This window comes from Betta splendens, chromosome 4 (assembly GCF_900634795.4).
Source record: "Betta splendens chromosome 4, fBetSpl5.4, whole genome shotgun sequence".
Taxonomy (NCBI): Eukaryota; Metazoa; Chordata; class Actinopteri; order Anabantiformes; family Osphronemidae; genus Betta; species Betta splendens.
Window position 1 is genome coordinate 11705469 of NC_040884.2, and position 19131 is coordinate 11724599.

The 19131-nt window shown below is 41.6% G+C and overlaps 1 protein-coding gene across 2 annotated transcripts in view; it reads left to right on the top strand.

Annotated features, from left to right (window-relative positions):
* arhgap29a (Rho GTPase activating protein 29a) overlaps positions 1-19128 on the top strand; it is a 29511-nt gene extending 10383 nt beyond the window's left edge. Inside the window, exons 3-23 of one of the 2 annotated variants that reach the window (XM_029148112.3) lie at positions 4874-5017; positions 8190-8286; positions 8466-8538; positions 8824-8884; positions 9251-9397; positions 10145-10209; positions 10295-10405; positions 10492-10572; positions 10816-10983; positions 11120-11257; positions 11403-11593; positions 12417-12586; positions 13400-13528; positions 14750-14848; positions 14972-15135; positions 15851-16039; positions 16212-16349; positions 16474-16709; positions 16800-17103; positions 17216-17324; positions 17414-19128. In XM_029148112.3, the coding sequence (XP_029003945.1) occupies positions 4874-5017; positions 8190-8286; positions 8466-8538; positions 8824-8884; positions 9251-9397; positions 10145-10209; positions 10295-10405; positions 10492-10572; positions 10816-10983; positions 11120-11257; positions 11403-11593; positions 12417-12586; positions 13400-13528; positions 14750-14848; positions 14972-15135; positions 15851-16039; positions 16212-16349; positions 16474-16709; positions 16800-17103; positions 17216-17324; positions 17414-18351 (3752 nt within the window). In that variant the 3' untranslated portion in view covers positions 18352-19128. Of the gene's footprint in view, positions 1-4873; positions 5018-6210; positions 6998-8189; positions 8287-8465; positions 8539-8823; positions 8885-9250; positions 9398-10144; positions 10210-10294; positions 10406-10491; positions 10573-10815; positions 10984-11119; positions 11258-11402; positions 11594-12416; positions 12587-13399; positions 13529-14749; positions 14849-14971; positions 15136-15850; positions 16040-16211; positions 16350-16473; positions 16710-16799; positions 17104-17215; positions 17325-17413 lie in introns of those variants that run through there. The other variant, XM_029148113.3, reaches the window with a different exon arrangement.
* The last annotated feature ends 3 nt before the right edge of the window (positions 19129-19131 follow it).

Below are 19131 nucleotides of genomic sequence, written 5' to 3' on the forward strand. Positions count from 1 at the left end.
CCATTTCAATGACCCCCCACTATAGGCTAAGGGTCAAGTGGACTCACTTTCCATGACCCCAGTTGAGTAAACTGTTTAAGTTAGACTTAAACTATCGAGTTGTGTTTTTGCCATATTAGTGAGGTATGGGAGTTATTGGTGTAATTGAGTCCCTCAGTGTTGGATTAGATCTACATTAGGTTGCCTCCAAACCAAATCTTAGCATAAAGTCTCATTAATTCACTTTTCCTTTAAAACAAGTGTCCTTGTGCAGCTCTATGTCGTGTTATGGGGGCGAGTGTTTGGAATGTCAAGCTGCAGTCTGACCCAGTAGAACACATAGAGGTTTTGATTGACATTAGTCATGGCGAGCCTGTCCAGCATCCTTTTCTCTCCACCTAAAAGAGGTGTTTTATTCGACTGCACCTCTGAAGCCCAAGTTGTGACATGTTAAGTGATTTCACACTCTCTTTGTGGCACTAAGCACTACTCTGTCCTCTCAGATGTTTTGAAGCATAAATAATACATTGCTGCCATGATTTGGAATGCATGACTGAGCATAGCTAGGGTCACAGTTAAAGGAATGTTGCCAAGTCATAATGTGCCATGTCCTACAGTGTATATAGAAGGGCTTCACAGAGTCAAACCATTGATGCAAACATGAGAAGAGAGGCATCAGCATGTTTTATTAGGAAAATCACTGTCATACTTAATCATGCATACATTAAATGTTAGACCGAATGATGATGTTTGTAGAGAAGACAATTAACAATTAAATGTCTCTGCTTCAGAGCAGCTTCTGAATGTTTTGATATGGAGAAGTCATCTCAGTGGAGAATTATCCCCGGTGATCCTGCAACCCCTGTTCCAGCTCCAAAACAAGAAGCTGGAATGTTGGGTTTCCATGACGCTAATGAAGTAAAAACCTGGCAATGTGGTGCTGGCAGCCTCTGAGCAGCTCCTGATCTGTGGCCTCCTTCTCATCAGGATCAGAGTCTGATCCCCCTGTAGCCTTCATTCACCAGGGCTTATTATGCCTAGGAATGTCCCTCACCCTCTCCTGCTCTCATACCCCTGCTGAAGCAGAGATGTGGGGTGCGGGAGTACATTTTGCGACAGATCCTGAGGAACAGAGCAGCTCTAAATAACATGACCCCCTTCCTTCTGCTTTGTAATTGCTTTAGCCTCATATCCAACAAAACTACTTCCCATGAGTCTTCCATCTGAGCCATCGCTCCGCAATTCTTCTTTCCGGGGAAAAGTGAAAAGCTGTCTTTGTGATTTAGTGTTCCATAAATGTGACAGGCCCATGCGGTGACCAGTCCCACTGTTTGCTAGTGGGCCCCAAGTACAATAGTGAGTTTTTTGGCATTCAGTCGGGTCCTCAGTCAAAGACTTAAGATCCCAGTGGTTTTCTTGTTTGAGGCAGTTTCAGATGCCCTTAAACATTCTATCATTTTAACTGTTTCCACAAAATGTCTGCTTTGAATCTTATTTCCTTTTACAAAAGAGACCTTACCCTAGCTGAATCTAAATGCACATGTTTCTCTAACTGGCCCTCCCTGGTGGGAACAAGTCTTCTTCCCTTTGTCTCTTAGCCAAAATGGCAGTTGAGGGGGTTAAATAATCAGTCTCTGTACATTACCCGGTGTCCTGCTGGGCTGGTGGATGCAACCATAATGTCTTGCTAATTAGCATCCATTTAGAATTGTCCCAATAAGCCTCACATCCTCAATTGGAGACTAAAACCCATGGGGATTAGTGAAGGGAGACCCACTGTCTGCTGGGAATTCATGGTTTAGGCTCATCCTTAATAAACCTCCCATTTGCCCAGTCTTGTTGCCTCCAGAACTCAGGGTCTAGTTACTCTGTCAATGAATGGACTCTATAGACTGTATAGGGTGGAACTGGGCCAATCGGTGTATTTTGTCATTGAAAGAATAATACCTGTAAATGGGATGTAAACTTACCAGATACAATTATGAGCTCAGAGATGTTGAGTATGTTCTTTTTTGATTTCACTGTTTATTAAATCATTGTGGTGTGGGGTTATATGAAGGTAGCAGATAAGAACGGCTGATTTGTTAACAGTGAATAGGGAAAATGGAAATTTATATTATTCTGGTGATTTTTTTTCTGCTTTTGCAATGTCCAAATAAATCATACTACAGTATGTACGCTTATGATCCCTGAATCAGCTCAGAGTTGTATTTGTGGCCATGCCAGCAGCAGCCAGTCGGCCCTTTTTCTGCCCTGACGAGAGCCAGGAAGCTGAAACAAAAGTTAAAGAGGCTTTCGTTATCAAATACCACCAGGTCTGTAGTGGTGAAAGGAGCTGTGCATGACATCTGACGAAGATGGATCAACATGGTTACTATGGAGCAGAGTGAGTCACTCTGGGACCTGCAGAGAAGCCTTTGGCAAGTTAGAAGCAACAGGCAACATTGGCATGGAGGAGTGCATGCAGTAGCGGGTCTGTGCTGTGCTGTTATGTAATCAATTTGTTATTACTGAATAATAGCAGCCTGTACGATGATTTGTTGTTTCTAGTACCTGCTGGAAAAGCTGCTTCTATACGATACACATTATAATAGTACTAGATCAACTCTGGCCCACATCGCACACATTTGGTCCCGGATATAGTGTATGTATATTATGATATTGTTCCCTGCTGGTCAGTTGGCCAGGTTTGGGGTCAGCCTTAGTTAGCATTGTCATGGTAGCCACACAGAAGCCAGCATTATTAGCTCACTGGCAGCACTATTTGTCCTACTCTAAACAAGAGGACTAACGAATAAAGGGAAAAATCTGAGACAGCTAAAGTCCTTCTGATCTCCCAGTCTATGGCGGGGTAATCCAGGCTCGGTCATCAGCAGAAATGAAGCTTTGACTGCCTGTCAAAGTGTGTGTTTGTTTGTATAGTTTTTTTAAGCTTTAAAATTAAGATGTAAGTTAAGCTGTAAAATCTGTAGTAGACTACTAGATATACCGTGGGCCTATATTTAAACTTATGAAGCCGTATGGGAGCCGTATAAAGTCAATAACTGACTCAGCTCTAGGTAATTGATCATGGATACATATACAGTACTTAGGCAAGATGCTTAGATGGAATAACTGTGAGGAAAAAGTGTAGAAGATTGGGCAAAGCCACTCATCCTAGTTGTGCTTCAAGTCACATTTCACTGCAGGAAGCAGTGAGATAACACCTTCACCTTTATTGAATGTACATTGTCACATGATCAGGGTTACATTCTGCACTTAGTAAGTAGTTGTGGCTCATTGTATAATCACATCTAGCATCACATACCTGAGATTACCCATATTACATCAGCGTAACTGACGCTGTTTCTACACCCTTTCTGCCAACCAATCTGCAATAGTACAGTATGTAGTAATGAGTTGCCACAGACATTGCTCCATTCTTGTAAAGTGATTTAGTTTAAATAGCTGAATTCAGCCTGCTTGGGCTTTTTATGACATGACCTAGATGTAATTACCTCAAGGGGTGAAATGAAAGTATGTCTCAGACTTTAGCTCAGAAAAACAAATTTAACCCTTTTTATAACATTGTCTGTAGCATAACACAGCTGTTTAGTTATGACTTTTTTAATTGTATAAGAACATTACTAGATTATCTTTAGGTCTCTTTACCTCTAATTTACATGCTGCATGTTTGATTCTATTATGTAATTGAGTTGCACCAGCTCTGAATCTGCAGCTTTAAAGTGTTCAGCCCAAGAAAAAGGACAAAATCCACCCACTTTAAACAACACAAAAGTATTCTTTGTACTTAGGGTCCCCTGCTTTCTATAAAACTATATATGACTGCGGAAGTAGCACATATTTTGATCACAAAGTCTGCACTAGTTTTGATAGGTGATGAAATTTATATCATGTGGATCCATGAAATCCCAAACAACTAAATAAAGCTCTTAATCTGGGTAGTAAATTCTTTCAGTGTATTACAGTACATTCAGTTCATTGAGGTTTAACCACAGTAATCCAGCAATCTTGTGAATTACAGCATAGACTGAATTTAGTCTATGCTGCTAGGTAGTACGTAAGAATGAAGAGCCCTTAAAAAAAGCCTCTGAAACATGACAGAAGCTTTTTTGCCTCAGGCTCAAAGACTACAATTAGTGCTTCCTGGTTTCCTCTAGAGTGGGGCGGAGCCAGCCTGCTGGAGTGCAACTGCTCAGTCCGCCATTGTTTACATCCGGCACTAATATTCAATGGCCGAAGGTCTCGCTGTAGATTATTTAGAAGTACTTCAGCACAGTCTGATATCCGTGATTAGTTGTATGAGCCAGAGTTCAGTGCCAGTCCAGTGCTTAGAAGCTCGCTTTAGAAGACTCGCTGGGTTCTAAATAATCTACAGGACCTTCGGCCATTGAATATTAGTGCTGTACGTGAATGCAGCAGTTTCGCTCCAGCAGCCTGCCCCTCTCAGCCCGACCGTTGCTGGGGCAGGTACAGAGGAAACCATGAAGCAATAGTTGTAGTTTTTGAGCCTACGGCAAACCATCTGCTGAGGCGTCTTACGCTCCTGCCAGTGCTAGAAACTTGGCACATCAATAGTCCACTGCAGTACTAGTATAGAACAGTTCCATTTAGATACCCTCCTGTAGTTCATCTTTTTCTCGTTCTTTACTGGGAGATGGCCCATATAGACCTATGCTCTGCAGATGCTTAAGCAGTGGACAAAGAAAGAAAGTTTCAAGAAAGTTACTGGAAGAATACATGATAAATTCTCTGCATAGAAATTATGGAATATGAGTGTCCCTTAATTCTTAAATATTACCTGAGGTAGTTTTGATCTACACCCACTGAAAGTTTTCCTTTTAACATGATAATTCTATTGGTGAAGAAATAAAACTTGTTTTTTACTTTATAGAGCACCAGCACTGCCTCCATCAAGTGGTCCACGAACGACTGGGGGAGCTGCTGCGGGTCCTAAAGGCCATTATCTCCAAACACCAGAGTCTCAACTCTGTGGACATCCTCAGTGCAGCTGGAACGGTCATTGCCACCGTCAAAGGTGAGCTTATGTACTTCCATCTGTGGGATTGATATACATTTCCTCACCTCTAGTCCTACCCATAAAACTACATCTTAAATGTTCTGAGGACTGTCCAAAATGTCGTCACTTTCCTAAAATGCCTTCACGTAGGTATGAAAATGCTTTTTGTGTTTTTCTACACATTGACTTTCTGTTACACATACCAGCTACTCCTCCTCTCTTTCCTCGATCTGGTTTGTGTCTCTGCTTATCTACCCTCCTCCTCCCTTGACACCATTCTCTCCTGGATGAACACTTGGAAAGACAGTGTACAAGGGACAGGCATACTCTAAGTTTCAAAAAGGAATTCCCAAGGATTCAGGGGATATAGTTTCAAAGAAGTCACTGAAGTGCTAGAATGCAACAGCATGTGTTTTTAGGCGCCACACAGAGAACAAAAATAATATTTGGGAGTCAAATACCCAATTCAAGAGAAGTGGAGAAGTGGGTGGACTTTGTGCTTTGTCTGCCAGTTCAGAGGGAACTACAGTTCTTTTCAAGTTCTCATTCTGCAAGATTATGATCTGGCATGCGGGTCAATTCTTAACTTGGCTGCCACACAAGAATCCCCTGAGTATACCTCATCTCAATTTGCATTGCAAAGAAGGACACAGAGGGGGGGCTGCATAGCTTTTTTCAACTGCTTCCTCTTAATAAGAAATGGTGACACAGGGAGCTGAACAAAGTGAAGCTTACCTTCACACAAGTATTTCCACAGAAAAGCTGTGTGTGTGTGTGTGTGTGTGTGTGTGTGTGTGTGTGTGTGTGTGTGTGTGTGTGTGTGTGTGTGTGTGCGGCATTGTGAGCGTGCGTGCATGTGTGCACATGCGCGGCTAGAATAAGGATTGTTAGGCATGCAGCTGGCAGCTGCTTCTCTTGATACTAACAGCAACTGGTTTAGGTATATTTAGAACAGGTGAGTACACTGAATAGCAAATCATGAAACAGGTAGCTCTGACAATATCATCTTTTGTGTTTGCTTATTGTGCATTAAATCACTTGATACTGTTGCACCTTCTTCCTGCCACTACATGTTCTCAGCCGCTAGGCGGCTGGAATTGCTGAGTGACCCCAAGAAAAGCAAGATGAGATGTTATCAGCTGTACACTTTTGAAGATTCATCCTATTAGTACATGTTGTTACATTGCACTTGTCAGGAGTATTTTCTTCTTAATTGACAGATTAGAGATTAAAATTACAAATTGCATGTTTTGTAATCAAAGGCTTGCTGTGTGTGAGATCTCTTGGGTTGAGTTGTGTAAAGTTTTAAACCTTACCTTGTAAAGTACCTTGAGATAACCTTGTTGTGATTAGGCTCTATAAAAATAAAATTGAGTTGAATGTTTTGTACCAGTGCTAGAAACTTGGCTCATCAATAGTCCACTGCAGTACTTGTATAGTACAGTTCCATTTAGATATCCTGCTGTAGTTCATGTTTTTCTCGTTCTTTACTGGGAGACGGCCCATATAGACCTATGCTCTGCAGATGCTTTAGCAGTGGACAAACGTTTCAAGAGAGTTGTGCTTTTTCCAGTCAAACAATGCCATTTTTCCTCAATGATGTAACTGTGTTTGGACCTCTGATTGGGGCCTGAGCAAGTGCTGGCATTGTATTCTAACAAGGCTCAGGATGTCCTGTTGGGGGTAGGGGTTGGACACACCAGAATCAGATGTAACAGTTAGAGTGCTTTGAATGGTGGCGGCTTTACCTAGAAGCTTACATTGGCCCTCATCAGGACAGCTTATTGTTATTTTTGTTTATGTCAGATTGAACGTAACTTGTGTCTCAGCCACGAGTTGTTCTGTTGGATTGGATTTATTTCTCATATTTTTGGTCATCTTTTCCATGGAACACTCAGGTTATAAGAGTTTTTGATCTAGTTATCCTGTAGTAGAGGTCATCAAGAAGGCCTATATTTGTTTTACAAGAGAAGAAGAGGAGGAAAAGCTTGTTCTGAGGTGGGTAATTAGTTGCTATGCAGTTTGTAGTCATTTGAAACGTCTTTACCAAACATGGGTACAATCAAGCTACTGGGTTGCTGCTGGTGGGTGGATGCTTGCCAGACTTCATTCTGTGGCCTGTAGGTTACATTTAGGAGGAGGGTTTGCAATTTCATGGTTATCCATCTAGAGCTAATAAAACTACTAACTGTGTCCCAATTTCCTCTAAAACTCTAGACTAGACTATTATTATATATAGACTGAATTGCGTTTGTGATTTTTTTGTTTACTTTTGGATATGTAAAAACTCTAATATGTTCTTAGAATTGGTTGTCTAGAGCCGGATGAGAATGTTTAGATAGAGAAATGCTGTTTACCAGTCTGAAGCCAGCAGCTCCTGGAAGCACAGCTATATGAATAATTCAACATTATAGACAAGTTGCAGTATCTACATTAACATGCCATGACTTTGTGTGGGTGTGTGAATGTTCTCTGAAGATTATTGTTTTTTTACAGCTCATGTTTTCTACTATTTTAAAAAATGAAATAGAATAAAAAGTAGAAAAAATAGAAAAAAAGATTCACAAAAATGTTTGAAAGTTCAGTTGAAAGGGGAAGTCAATTGAAAAGTGTTTTTTCTGCACAAAAGTGCCTCCTGGAAGTCTAGAAATCTCTATTGTTTTAATGGAAAGGAAAGGCTGAGGAAATCATGGAGGCAGCAGAGCCGTGCAGCGACGTCACTGATTTATTACTCGGGCTCATTTTCGGAGCACCTATCTCCTAGTTTATTTTCTCATTGCTCAGTCAGGGCAGGAAGTTTATTGTGAAGACTGATTACACACGTATTTACTCTGGTGCCCCCCCCCCCCCCCACCTCTGTCTTCAGTCATCACAGTGTTTGTACTTACAGCAGGAAGCTACTGCCTTTCCAGATTACACTCAGATACACACACTTGTCTTATCTTTTTCTGATATAAGGTACACAGTTGCTTTTGGACGTTTTCCCTGGACTTTCTGATGCAAGAGATATGAAGTGAATAGTTCTTTAGCTCCCAGTGTGATTCGTGGGGTACAGTAACTCAGACGGCTCCACGCATTGACGTCATGAGCAGGATGATTAATCATGTTTTAAACAGAGGATGTCTTGATATGTTGGGTTTAGGTTTACCATCAAAGTTTGACTCTGTGCTGCTTCATTCCAACTCAACAGGTGTGAACTTTAAGGAGGTGAACGAAGAGAACAAACAGAAGCTTTTCGGGGAAATCTACACTGCTATCGACACATTAGCATTTACATTTGGCAATGTGTAAGTATAAAGTCATCTATGACTGCTGTGTCAAGGCAAAAATAACTTTGGTTATAAAAGAATGTATATTAATAATATCCACAGTAGGTAAAGCAAAAAAAATTATTTCCTCCAAAACCACAAGGCTTAACACAAACTATTAACAAACTATTGACGTGTGTTTGTCTGTCTTTCTTCAGAGTGTCCGACTTCCTTATGGGAGATGTAGAGAATGGATCAGTGTTGGGGCTTCCCCTAACTAAGAGAAGCAGGGTAAGAAAAGCACTGCAAATGTGTTTTCTGTTCTCCCAACTGTCACAGTCTAACAGGTTATTTAATAAAGTCTGCACTGGGTCATTTGTGGTCCTGTCAGCGTCAGGATGTGGCCTATTGCAAAAAGTATGAAAAATGACAGCAGCAGAGCTCAGAGTTGACGCAAGTTCCTGACACTTCCTCAACAGATGATAATTAATTCAGGGTATTGTTGTTGTACTGCTGTAGATTTTGACAAGGAAGGCAGGGACCTGATAAGCCTTGTGTTTGATGTGTTCTTTTCAGTCTTTTGAGACCCTTTCTTTGGAATCTGGAGGATCCGGTCCTGAGAAAGATGATCCGCCAGGTAAGATAGAACTCTCAGAACACACCTACTGTACTCTGGTGCTGGACTGTTAAAGAAACAGAGGTGAAGGAGTTCATACAGTAAAGACGTCAGTTTGTATATTTTGAAGCTTAGCTTCTGCGGTTGTATTATTATGGGGAAGGGCGATGATTGTGATGCATCTTTCTTGTTAGAAGCAGATTTGAGTGATACAAGCTCTTGAATCTTAATGAGCAGTCACTTTAGCCACTCATCAAAATATCCATCAGTCAGTTACTTGTCAGTGTTACTTAATTTCAAATAGTACTGTAAATACATGTATGTCAGACAGCATTGCGAGCGTTGTTGAATGGTCATGATGGTTTCGTCGTTTCACGGTTGTCACAGGTCTGTCTCCGCCGGTTCGAGCCGAAGACGTGGACAGGACACTGCGGTGCCAGGACAGCGGGGTGGAGTCAGCGCTGCATTACGCCAAGGCCTGGTCCAAGTACACCAAAGAGCTGTTGGCCTGGGTGGAGAAACATCTTAGCATGGGTGAGTTAGGGTACAAAGGAAAGGACCCAGTCTGAGCTGTAGCGACACTAAAGTACAAGCATCAGCTGTTGTAAAATAAACACATACTTTATTAGTGTATCTTCTGACGTATATATGGAAGCAGAACCTACATAAATGTAATCAGCACCATTGTAGTAGCTCATCATATCAGTGCTACTGGTTTATGATGAAAACTTAAACATATTTAGTTTGATTAACAGATGAATAGGTTTTATTAGTGCTGCACATTCAGTGTAAAGATAAAGGTAATTTCAAAATGTGAATTTGAACCATCATGAGAAGAGAGGAAAAGAGAAGCAAAAGTTAAGTATTGTATTGAGTATATAAAACTTTAGGTTTTTAAGTTTCTTTTGAAGTAAGAAAAAATAAATGGAAGTAATTTCCAGCACCATAATATGGTGGATAATTAGCAAGTTCTTGATTATCCCCTTATTATCCCCTTTGTTTGCTACTGTTAAATACTTTCATTTCATAATTAATGACTCGTTAATTATCTCCATTTTATTTACTCAAAATAATATAACGAGTTCTTAATAAGCTGTTCCATTCAAAGCTCAGTCAAGCTTCCGTCTGGTTTCTGCTTCCTTCCCACACTGAACATAAAATGTGAATTAAGTGTAGCCACAGGACAAAACATAGACTGACAAGTTTGAACCACTCGCGTCCAGGACAATTCACTGTTTGAATGGTTCATTTCACTCATTGTACCTATGTTTTGTTTTCTAGATATTGAGTGTGCAAAGAGTTACGCTAAAATGGCTGAATCTGCCAAGACACTTGCAACTCAGCAGGTTAGTAAAATCCTCTCCCACTTTCACTAATGTATTTTTTTTTTTTGTCACACGGAACGCTAAGACTTTCTTGTATTCATCTAAGGAATTCATGCCTTTCCGTGAGATCTACATGAATGCTTTCAAAAATGACATAGAGTACAGCCAGCTGGTGCTTCACACCACAGCAGTACTCCAGAGCAACAAATACATACAGGTAGGACACCAAAGCATTTGGTGGACATTTGTCCTGAGTTTGGCATAAACAAGATGAGCTTATTAGGATTATGTTTTTCCTTACAGCCTCTCCTGGCCAGAAAGAATGAGCTGGACAAATTGCGAAAAGAAGTCAAGGAACACTGGCAAAGAGAGCAGAAGAAAATGGTGGGTTTGTTTGACACCGGACTGCTACAGTTCATTGTTCTCCATGAAACTATGGATTGTATTATAAGGTTATTATTGCTTTACATACACCAGTGTAACGAAAGATTCCTGTAGTTTGATATAGTTTAAAGATTTACCATTGTAGCGTATATTTAAGTGGGTACTTGTTTTTGAATATATAATGTGTACCTTGTGTAGGGTTCTGTTTATACATTTGTCTGAGTGTAACATGTGTGTCTCCAGCACGAGGCTGATAGTGCTCTGAAGAAGGCTCGGCTGCTTCAGGCCCAGCGCCAGGACGAGTATGAGAAAGCCAAGGTATCCACCAGCCGTCTGGAGGAGGAGCAGGGGGCAGCAGGGGCTAAACAGCTGGAGAAGAGGCGCAGGCTGGAGGAGGAGGCCCTGCAGAAGGTAAAGCGCCTCTGCTGCTAGACACTAGCCGTGTGTGGCTGTGGTACATTGGGCCATGAAACAGTGCCAGTCAGGGTTTCTTTTTAATAACAAACAAATAGAACCTCGTGGAAAGATCCTATGTACTGTGTGGCAGGCTGAGGAGGCCAAGGAGCACTGCAAAGCCTGTCAGATTGATGTTGGAGAGAAAAGAGTGGATCTGGCTAATACCAAGAGTGAGATTATCACTAAGATCCGAGAGATGGTGTCTCAGTGTGACCTCACCCTCAAGGCTGTAAGTAATTCAGTTGTTTATTTTTATTATTAAATGTATATAGTTTATACCACTTATAGCCTGTACAACTGGCTTCTACTGCAATCTACAAATTTGGGGAAACAGTAGTTGTGATAATATTATTCTGCCTTTCTGTATTTCTTAGGTGACAGTGAACTGGTTCCAGCTCCAGCAGGCCCAGGTTGTATCCTTGCCCGTAAACCATCAGAGTCTGTGTGAGAACGCCAAGCTGTATGAGCCTGGGCTGTGCTACATTGACTTCGTCAGGAGTTTGCCGTCAGACGGGCCAAGGCTGGAATCTCACTCCATTGATTCCCCTGTTTCACAAAACACAGGGTAAGAGCTAAGAGATCTTCCTTTCTCATGCTGGGCCTTTGAATTATCATACGCTACACTTTTCAGCTACTGTACTTCTTTGGCTTTTGTCAAAACCAAAGTCTGTCAGTAGTAACTGGAAACCTCACCAACTAGTGGACAGCTTGTTCTTGAAACTGTGAAACCTTTGGCTTAGTCATGGCTTCCTATGGAAGTGACTCAGTCACAGGCAAGAGGTGCTGAGGTCACATCGGCTTTGAGTTGTGAGCAATTTTAACCAAGTTTCCTTTTGAGAGACATTTGACACAGGTTGGTTTTCACTAAAACCAATCAAAAGAATTTGGCTTGGGAAGTATGGGAAGTGCAACACACATTTGTCCTGACTACTGGTTTATAAATAGGCTGCTGACCTACATAGTGTTTTTGTTAGCTACAGTATGAAAGTTTCAAATATCAGCTGCTGCCTTTGTTTGTGCGTCCGCTGTTATCAAGACTATCAGATGTTGTCCTTTGATGAGACTTTTTATCATGATATTTTGTAGACCTGGCAGAACTTCTAAACACACATAATAATGTTCTACAGCAGTAAAGATCTACTATCTGGTGGGAGGGACATAACAGACTAACATCACTCCTAATATAGGCTCATTTCAGTAGCATTTGTAAGAATCTTTAATTAAAAGTGTGTTTACTTGTTGAACACACTTTTTTCTTGTCCATAGTATGTTACAACCAAAGTAGTTTAATAAGTATAACCTAACTTTGTGTTATAGAAACTGCCCACTAATGTCCTTTTTCAGATTAAATTGCTGCCATAGGTGTGACCAGTTGTTTTTTTTCCCAGAATGCTTTTCCACAAACGCTCACTGAGTGGCTGCAACTCATCCCAGAGTAACCTGTCACAAGCGTCTGTGACTTCAGATGTCCTCGGTGGTGATGAGATAGACAACCCCCTTAACATCCAACACGCGAGGATTGCAGAGCGACGCTTCAACAGCAACACTGATATTCAAAGTAAGTTTGTAAAATTATAACACACAGGCTGGATTGGATTGGTCTCATTTATCTCTCTTGTACAACATCTTGTGGAGTCACGTATAATACAAGTTGCTTTGGGAGTAAAACACAAACTGCCAAACCTAAAATGAAATGAAAATACTTAACTGCAGCCAGTTGTCTTGTCTTGGTTGATCTTTGTCATGCTAATATTTGCATATTAAATCCATTTACTGTAGTTCTGGATGCACTGGGCTAATAGGTGCTAAAAAGATGTGGTATGTTCCACAGGTGAAGGATACTGAAGGCTTTTAAAGGCAAATTTACCTTCACACCTTGCCCTGTGCGCATAATTCCATCGATGTTAGAAGCAAAAAAAACTAATTTCCTACCAAAGTGAGGCCATTTTGACAAAGTGAGGTCCTCACTTCTTTGAAGGCCTGTTTGAAGGTTAAGATGTGATTTTAGGACTGAGGTTAGAATTGAGTTTTGGTTTTGATTAGAGCATGACTTAGACGTCTGCCTTTAGTTGTGATGGTTAGGGTCAGGGTAAGGGGCTAGGGAAGGCATTATTTCTTCTTTTACAAATTCAAAGACTAGGTGATAGACTATAATGGATTTAAGTCAAATATTAACCCACCTTACATTTTGTGCCATAGTAGCCGTACGTTTCTGTGACGTGTGACTTTGTGTTGTCATGCGTTTATTCCCTTCTGATGAAATCTGTTTTATCTGGATATGGAGCAACGCAAACTAGTAATGGAAAAGAGTTGCCATGAATCAACTTTGCCATCACCTCACCTGGATTGCTGACATACTGTTTTCACCCAGCACTGCGAATTCAGGCCCCGTTTCGTCCATGGACCACAAACAGCCAGGTGGGAGGGATGTGCAGTGACTCAGAAAGTGCTGGAGGGAGCAGTGAGTCTCGATCCATGGATTCACCTACTGCAAGCCCAGGTACAATCATCCTGCTTTACTACCCAATTAGTAAATTCAAATATACCTGTCTGTCAGCTATGTTTATAGAAAGATCCAATCTAATCCAGCTTTATTTATAAGTTCACCTTAAAATTAACGCAATTCTCCAAAGTGCTGTACACACAAAGAAATATACATTATCTAAAGGAGAAGATTATATTCAACATAGTTGTGTTCCTAATTAACACACTTTATTTTAAAACTTATACTATATTAAAAAATATAAAACAATAGTACTGTCATCAACAGGACTCACATGACACTTGATATATTATCTTTGGTTTCTGCATAACTCTTTTCCTGCTATCGTGTCTGCAGTTAAGGAAATAAAAATACACACTTATGTTACACAACACTGAGTTCCAAACGTCATGTGGATTAATTTATTGCCAAACGGTAACCACACACTGATGATATGACAGGAAGAAACATTACTGTGCACTGACATCAGTGCCTTCAGGGCCTCTACCCCTTTGTTGTTTTTTATGATTCTGCCAAGCACAAACACACAATATGACAGCTCTGGTGGATGTTGGGTTCCTCTGTGATTACTCTGATGAAAAGTTCATAGTAGGGTCTAACCAGTGTTTAAAAGGAAACTGAAATGAAATGGTTCACGTAGTTTTAGATATGTGGTTCTCCGCATCATGTGACTCTTGAAGCAGCACCTGCAAGTTTCCTACTAGTGATTAATGTATCTCTAATAAATGACAAAGGCAGACACACACACGGTATTTACTTATCCAATTGGAACGACAAAAGGCTGCAGGTATTGTTGATCTCATTGTCTGCCACCAGTTGTCTAGACAAGTGCACCTTTTATCATAGGAAGGAGTAATGGCTTGCCTGTAAACTGTTAACAAGCCTGTGTATCACATGCACATCCCCCCCAGCAGTTCCCAGTGTGTCTGTGATTTAGAGGTTTATCCCTGATGAGCCTGACAACTGGCACATGAGGCAGATTAGCATAATAAAGCCGAGCGTATTGGGATCCATTGATCAATCAACGCAGGTGTGAACTAGATGGGTCTCATTAACCAACAACGGGCCACTCCTTTTAATTCAGAGCTTTAAATACAGTAAGTTGTCTCCCTGTTTCTCATCTGGCTCAGCTGTTGCATTGACCACAGATACAGTGGACAGGTCTTGATGTAATTGCAGACATGAGGACTTACTGGTGCGTTCTGCTTTACTGTGCAGGAGACTTCAAGAGAAGATTACCCAGAACCCCCTCTACTGGCACCATGTCATCTGCTGATGACCTGGACGAGCGAGAGCCTCCCTCACCCTCTGATACTGGTGAGTGAAACTGCTTCTTGAAATATTTTTCAATAGTTCCATCACTACGTAACATATCTGTATTTGATGATTGTGTAGGTGGGAGGAGGATGGATGTAAATATTCTGTCTTTTCACTCTGCAGGTTTAAACGACATTGTGATAGAAACAGCCAGCTCCCCGGGCCCCTTTCGAAACACCCAGATGTCGAAGGCAGCTCAAACACACAAGCTGAGGAAACTCAGAGCGCCCTCCAAATGTCGAGAGTGTGACGGCCTGGTAGTGTTTTACGGAGCCGAGTGTGAGGAGGTACACTTGAGTTTTTTTTTTTAAATTCCGCATTAGAATAAAATTCTATTAGGAGGGTCACAGTTTCAAGATGAACATTGCCAACATTTTACAATGGCTTCTTTATGACACAGGCTGAGCTAAAACCTAACCAAAACGACAGGCAGAGGCCACTTCTGCCCTCATCAAAAAGTCTGAATAAAAGGGAAAAGCTGAATCTGGCCACAATCCCTCCTTAGTGACCAAATCCACCAACTGGCCGCAGTCGGGGAACAGGCAGTGGAAACTAAAGACCTTTTGTTGCGTCCCCTAAGGAGGCCTTTCACATGTTTACTTTAGATCCAATTTCTTTCCATATTTAATAGATCTATTTAAAAAACAATAACAAAAGATTTACTGGGATTTTATTTAATAGAGAGCTTATGTAACATTGATAGAAACAGACATGAAAACTGCATTTTGTGTTCTGTTGGATTTATTCCATTGTAGACATCATCATCATCATCATCATCATCATCATCATAAGCCTTTTATGGTCTGGATTTAACCAAACGTGTTAGATTGATCGATTTAAAAAAAGGACTGTTTTTAAAATGAATAATATAATAATAAAGCATGTAACGATGGAAACGAGACCCACATCAACTCAGTTCTCCGCCCTTTCCAGATTTTTGTTGACATGCTGAGCTCTCACTCTCTTTGTGAAACTGAGTTTACTTTTTTAACTCGTGTGCAGTGTTCGTTGGCCTGCCACAAGAAGTGCCTGGAAACTCTGGCCATCCAGTGTGGTCACAAGAAGCTCCAGGGAAGGCTTCACCTCTTCGGCATCAACTTCACACAAGCGGCTAAGAACGGCCAGGGTGGCATCCCCTTCATCATCCGGAAATGTACATCGGAAATCGAGAACCGAGCACTAAACATCAAGGTGTGAAGGAATAATAATATTTATTTATATTTTAAACTATATAAAATAATATATAAATAAATATATCTATAGCAAGATTTAAGAACATTTAAAAGTATAATCTCAAGGTTCAGACAATTTCACATAATGATCTTGCCTTAAATGTTTTTTTTTTGTTTTTTTTGCTGTGCAGGGTATCTACCGTGTGAACGGTGCCAAGTCTCGGGTGGAAAAGTTGTGTCAGGCTTTTGAGAATGGAAAGGACCTGGTGGAGCTCTCTGAGCTTTCTCCTCATGACATTAGCAACGTCCTCAAACTGTACCTGAGACAGGTTGGCTGCCTCAAACCTTTTTAGTAACATGAGATGTAACACTGCTATATTTCCTTACATAGATCAGCTTTCTTTGTTTATTATCGTCTTACTCATTTCTTTGACTACCCATGTCTTCTGGCAGCTTCCAGAGCCTCTCATTTTGTTCCGCTACTACAACGACTTCATTGGTTTAGCCAAAGAAAGCCAGAGTATCATTGTGGAGGAACTGGAGGCGCTGCGGCTCAGTCCCAGCCCAGTGACCCCAGCCCAGGTCAGCGTGGAGCTCAACAGAGTGCTCTTCAAGATAAAGGACCTACTGAGGCAGCTGCCGTCAGCTCATTACAAGACCCTGCAGTTCCTAATAGAGCATCTGCACCGGTAGGCCCCAGTCAAGTACTGCCTAAAATGTCCTAATATGATTTTAAGGGGTGATTTTCTGATTGCTGCGTCTCCTCGTTTCCTCTCCAGCGTGACGGAACGCTCGGAGGAGAATAAGATGACTGCCAGCAACTTGGGCATCATCTTTGGCCCCACGCTGATCAAGCCGAGGCAGGCGAACGCCGAGGTTTCCCTGTCGTCTCTGGTGGATTATCCTTATCAAGCGCTCATTGTGGAGCTCTTGATAAGACACTATCAGATGGTCTTTGATACCACCCTGAGCCCTCTAAGTAGCTCATCACCCACAGAGGTGGATGCCCATATGTGCCTCACCCCTCAGGAGAAGGAGCAGCACCTGAGCAGGCACTCAAAGTCACTGGGAGACATGAAAGAGGTAATGATTATGTGATGCATATCAACAACATACCGGTTGTTTATTTCTTATTTAAAATAAACCTGTACACTGATACTTCTACAATTTCTTTCTGTCTGACCTGACATCTTAGGAGAGCTCTAAGGTGTATAAGAGGCATTCCTCCATCATTCCTTCTTCCAACTTACTAGCTGAGGTTCAGGAGATCATGCCGAGCCTTGATGGAAGTGATTTTGAACCTGGTCAGTATTACGAAGAAGCCACATAGCAAATACAAAGTTTTATTTGTAGCCAGTTATTTTTCTAACCTCTTTCTAACCTTTGTTTGAAGCTGAAGAGGGGGATTCAGAGGCTGCCAATGGGATGTTATCATTCGGCCTCCCAAAGTCTGGCGAGCGAGGGCTCTGTCGCGCTCAGCATATTACCGTGACCAGGGTGCAGCTCCGACACCCTCGAAACAAACTGTCCTCCCGACCAGTTAGCGTGCCAGCTGAACGGGCACACAGACGAGGCCAAGTAGAAGAGAACAACACTCGCAACAGCGCTGAGCAACAAGCCAGGAAAGGACACAGCTGTGACCTGTCCATCAAAGAGGTGGACGAAACAGAGCACCCAAAAGTGCGAGTGGCCACACATTACCGGAGGACCTTTATTGACACCCAGACGTTACGCAGAACTTGGGACAAGCAATACAAGCACGAGGTCTCTTCTAAATCCATTGGAATTATGGCCAGTTCACCCACTGAGAGCTCATCAGCGGACGCCAGCAATTTATCATCTTCTGTGCCATCAAGTCTCCCTCTTACTACTGAAGGCACTGTTAGCACCATCTTCCCGAACAGACCTTGCACGGTCGCAGTGCGACCCAGTAGAGCTCTCAAAAGGGAGGAAGATGTAACCAACTGCAATCCGGTATCAACTGCTTTCAGGGCTCCAAGGACTCTCCAACCTCCACCAGGAACCTTCTACAAGCCCCCATCAGGGTCCAAAGCTAAAGCACTGCAGAACTTCCCATTGCGTAACAGTGCTGAGGAAGAAGAAGATGAGGAGGAGGAGGAGGAGGAGGAGGATGAAGAGGTAGAGCTGGGCATTGAGTTAGAAGTCTCTGTAGATGAGCCTCTCGAGGAGGACATTGGGCCTGAGCAGCTAACCACGTCCCCCAGCTCTAGCCCCGAGGAAATGGGACAAAACCAGGCCAAGCTGGTGTATCAGAGACTGAGGCCCAGGCGCCTCCAAGAGGTGGAGCACAGAGAGGCTCATTTTGTGTGACAACAAGCCGCCAGATCTGCTCGCCATATTCTGCAAAGACAATAAGACAATTTACAGGTGTACTCCCACTAAACCAGTCGGTCCTCACAAAGAACAGGATGCACTTAAACATCTTACAAATCTGTTTTTTAGGAAACATAATTGACCAATTATTCATTTACCAGTTGCATTCTCAGTACACTCTGGCAGCTGGCCGGAATATTTATAATTTGTGGTTGATAATGTGCAATTACATATTATATGTTCTATAATCCGCCTACAGACTCATTATGCAGTTTATACCAAATTTATGTTTAATGAGTTAAAAAAAATATTTGGTGCACTTACCTAACGTCAATATTCCTTCACAAGTTCTTGGAGTTTTTACACACTGTGAATGTTTTTACACTGTTACACCGGGTTATAATATTGATAACTTGTATAAAAAGCTATATAATGACCACTGTTACATGCTGTTACTGCTGTGTTGTTGCAAGGACACAAATGACTTGTTTTCTTACTGTTGAACTTGTTTGGCGTCAACTCAGACTCACCTGAAAAAGCCTTTTATTTTATAAAAACAGTCATTTTTATTTTAATATAACTTTGACATTTCCATAGCCAAAGTGTTTTATATAACCTGAACCTTACAGCCTATTTGTAAGTGCATCATTTATTTAAACAGTATCTGTTTTTCTTGGTATTTTTCAAGGCTGGCAGGATGTTGAAAAGTTCAGTGTAAAAAAAAAAGCAGGTACACTCTTTTGTAACTTATTAAAAATATCTGGAAACTTCCAACCA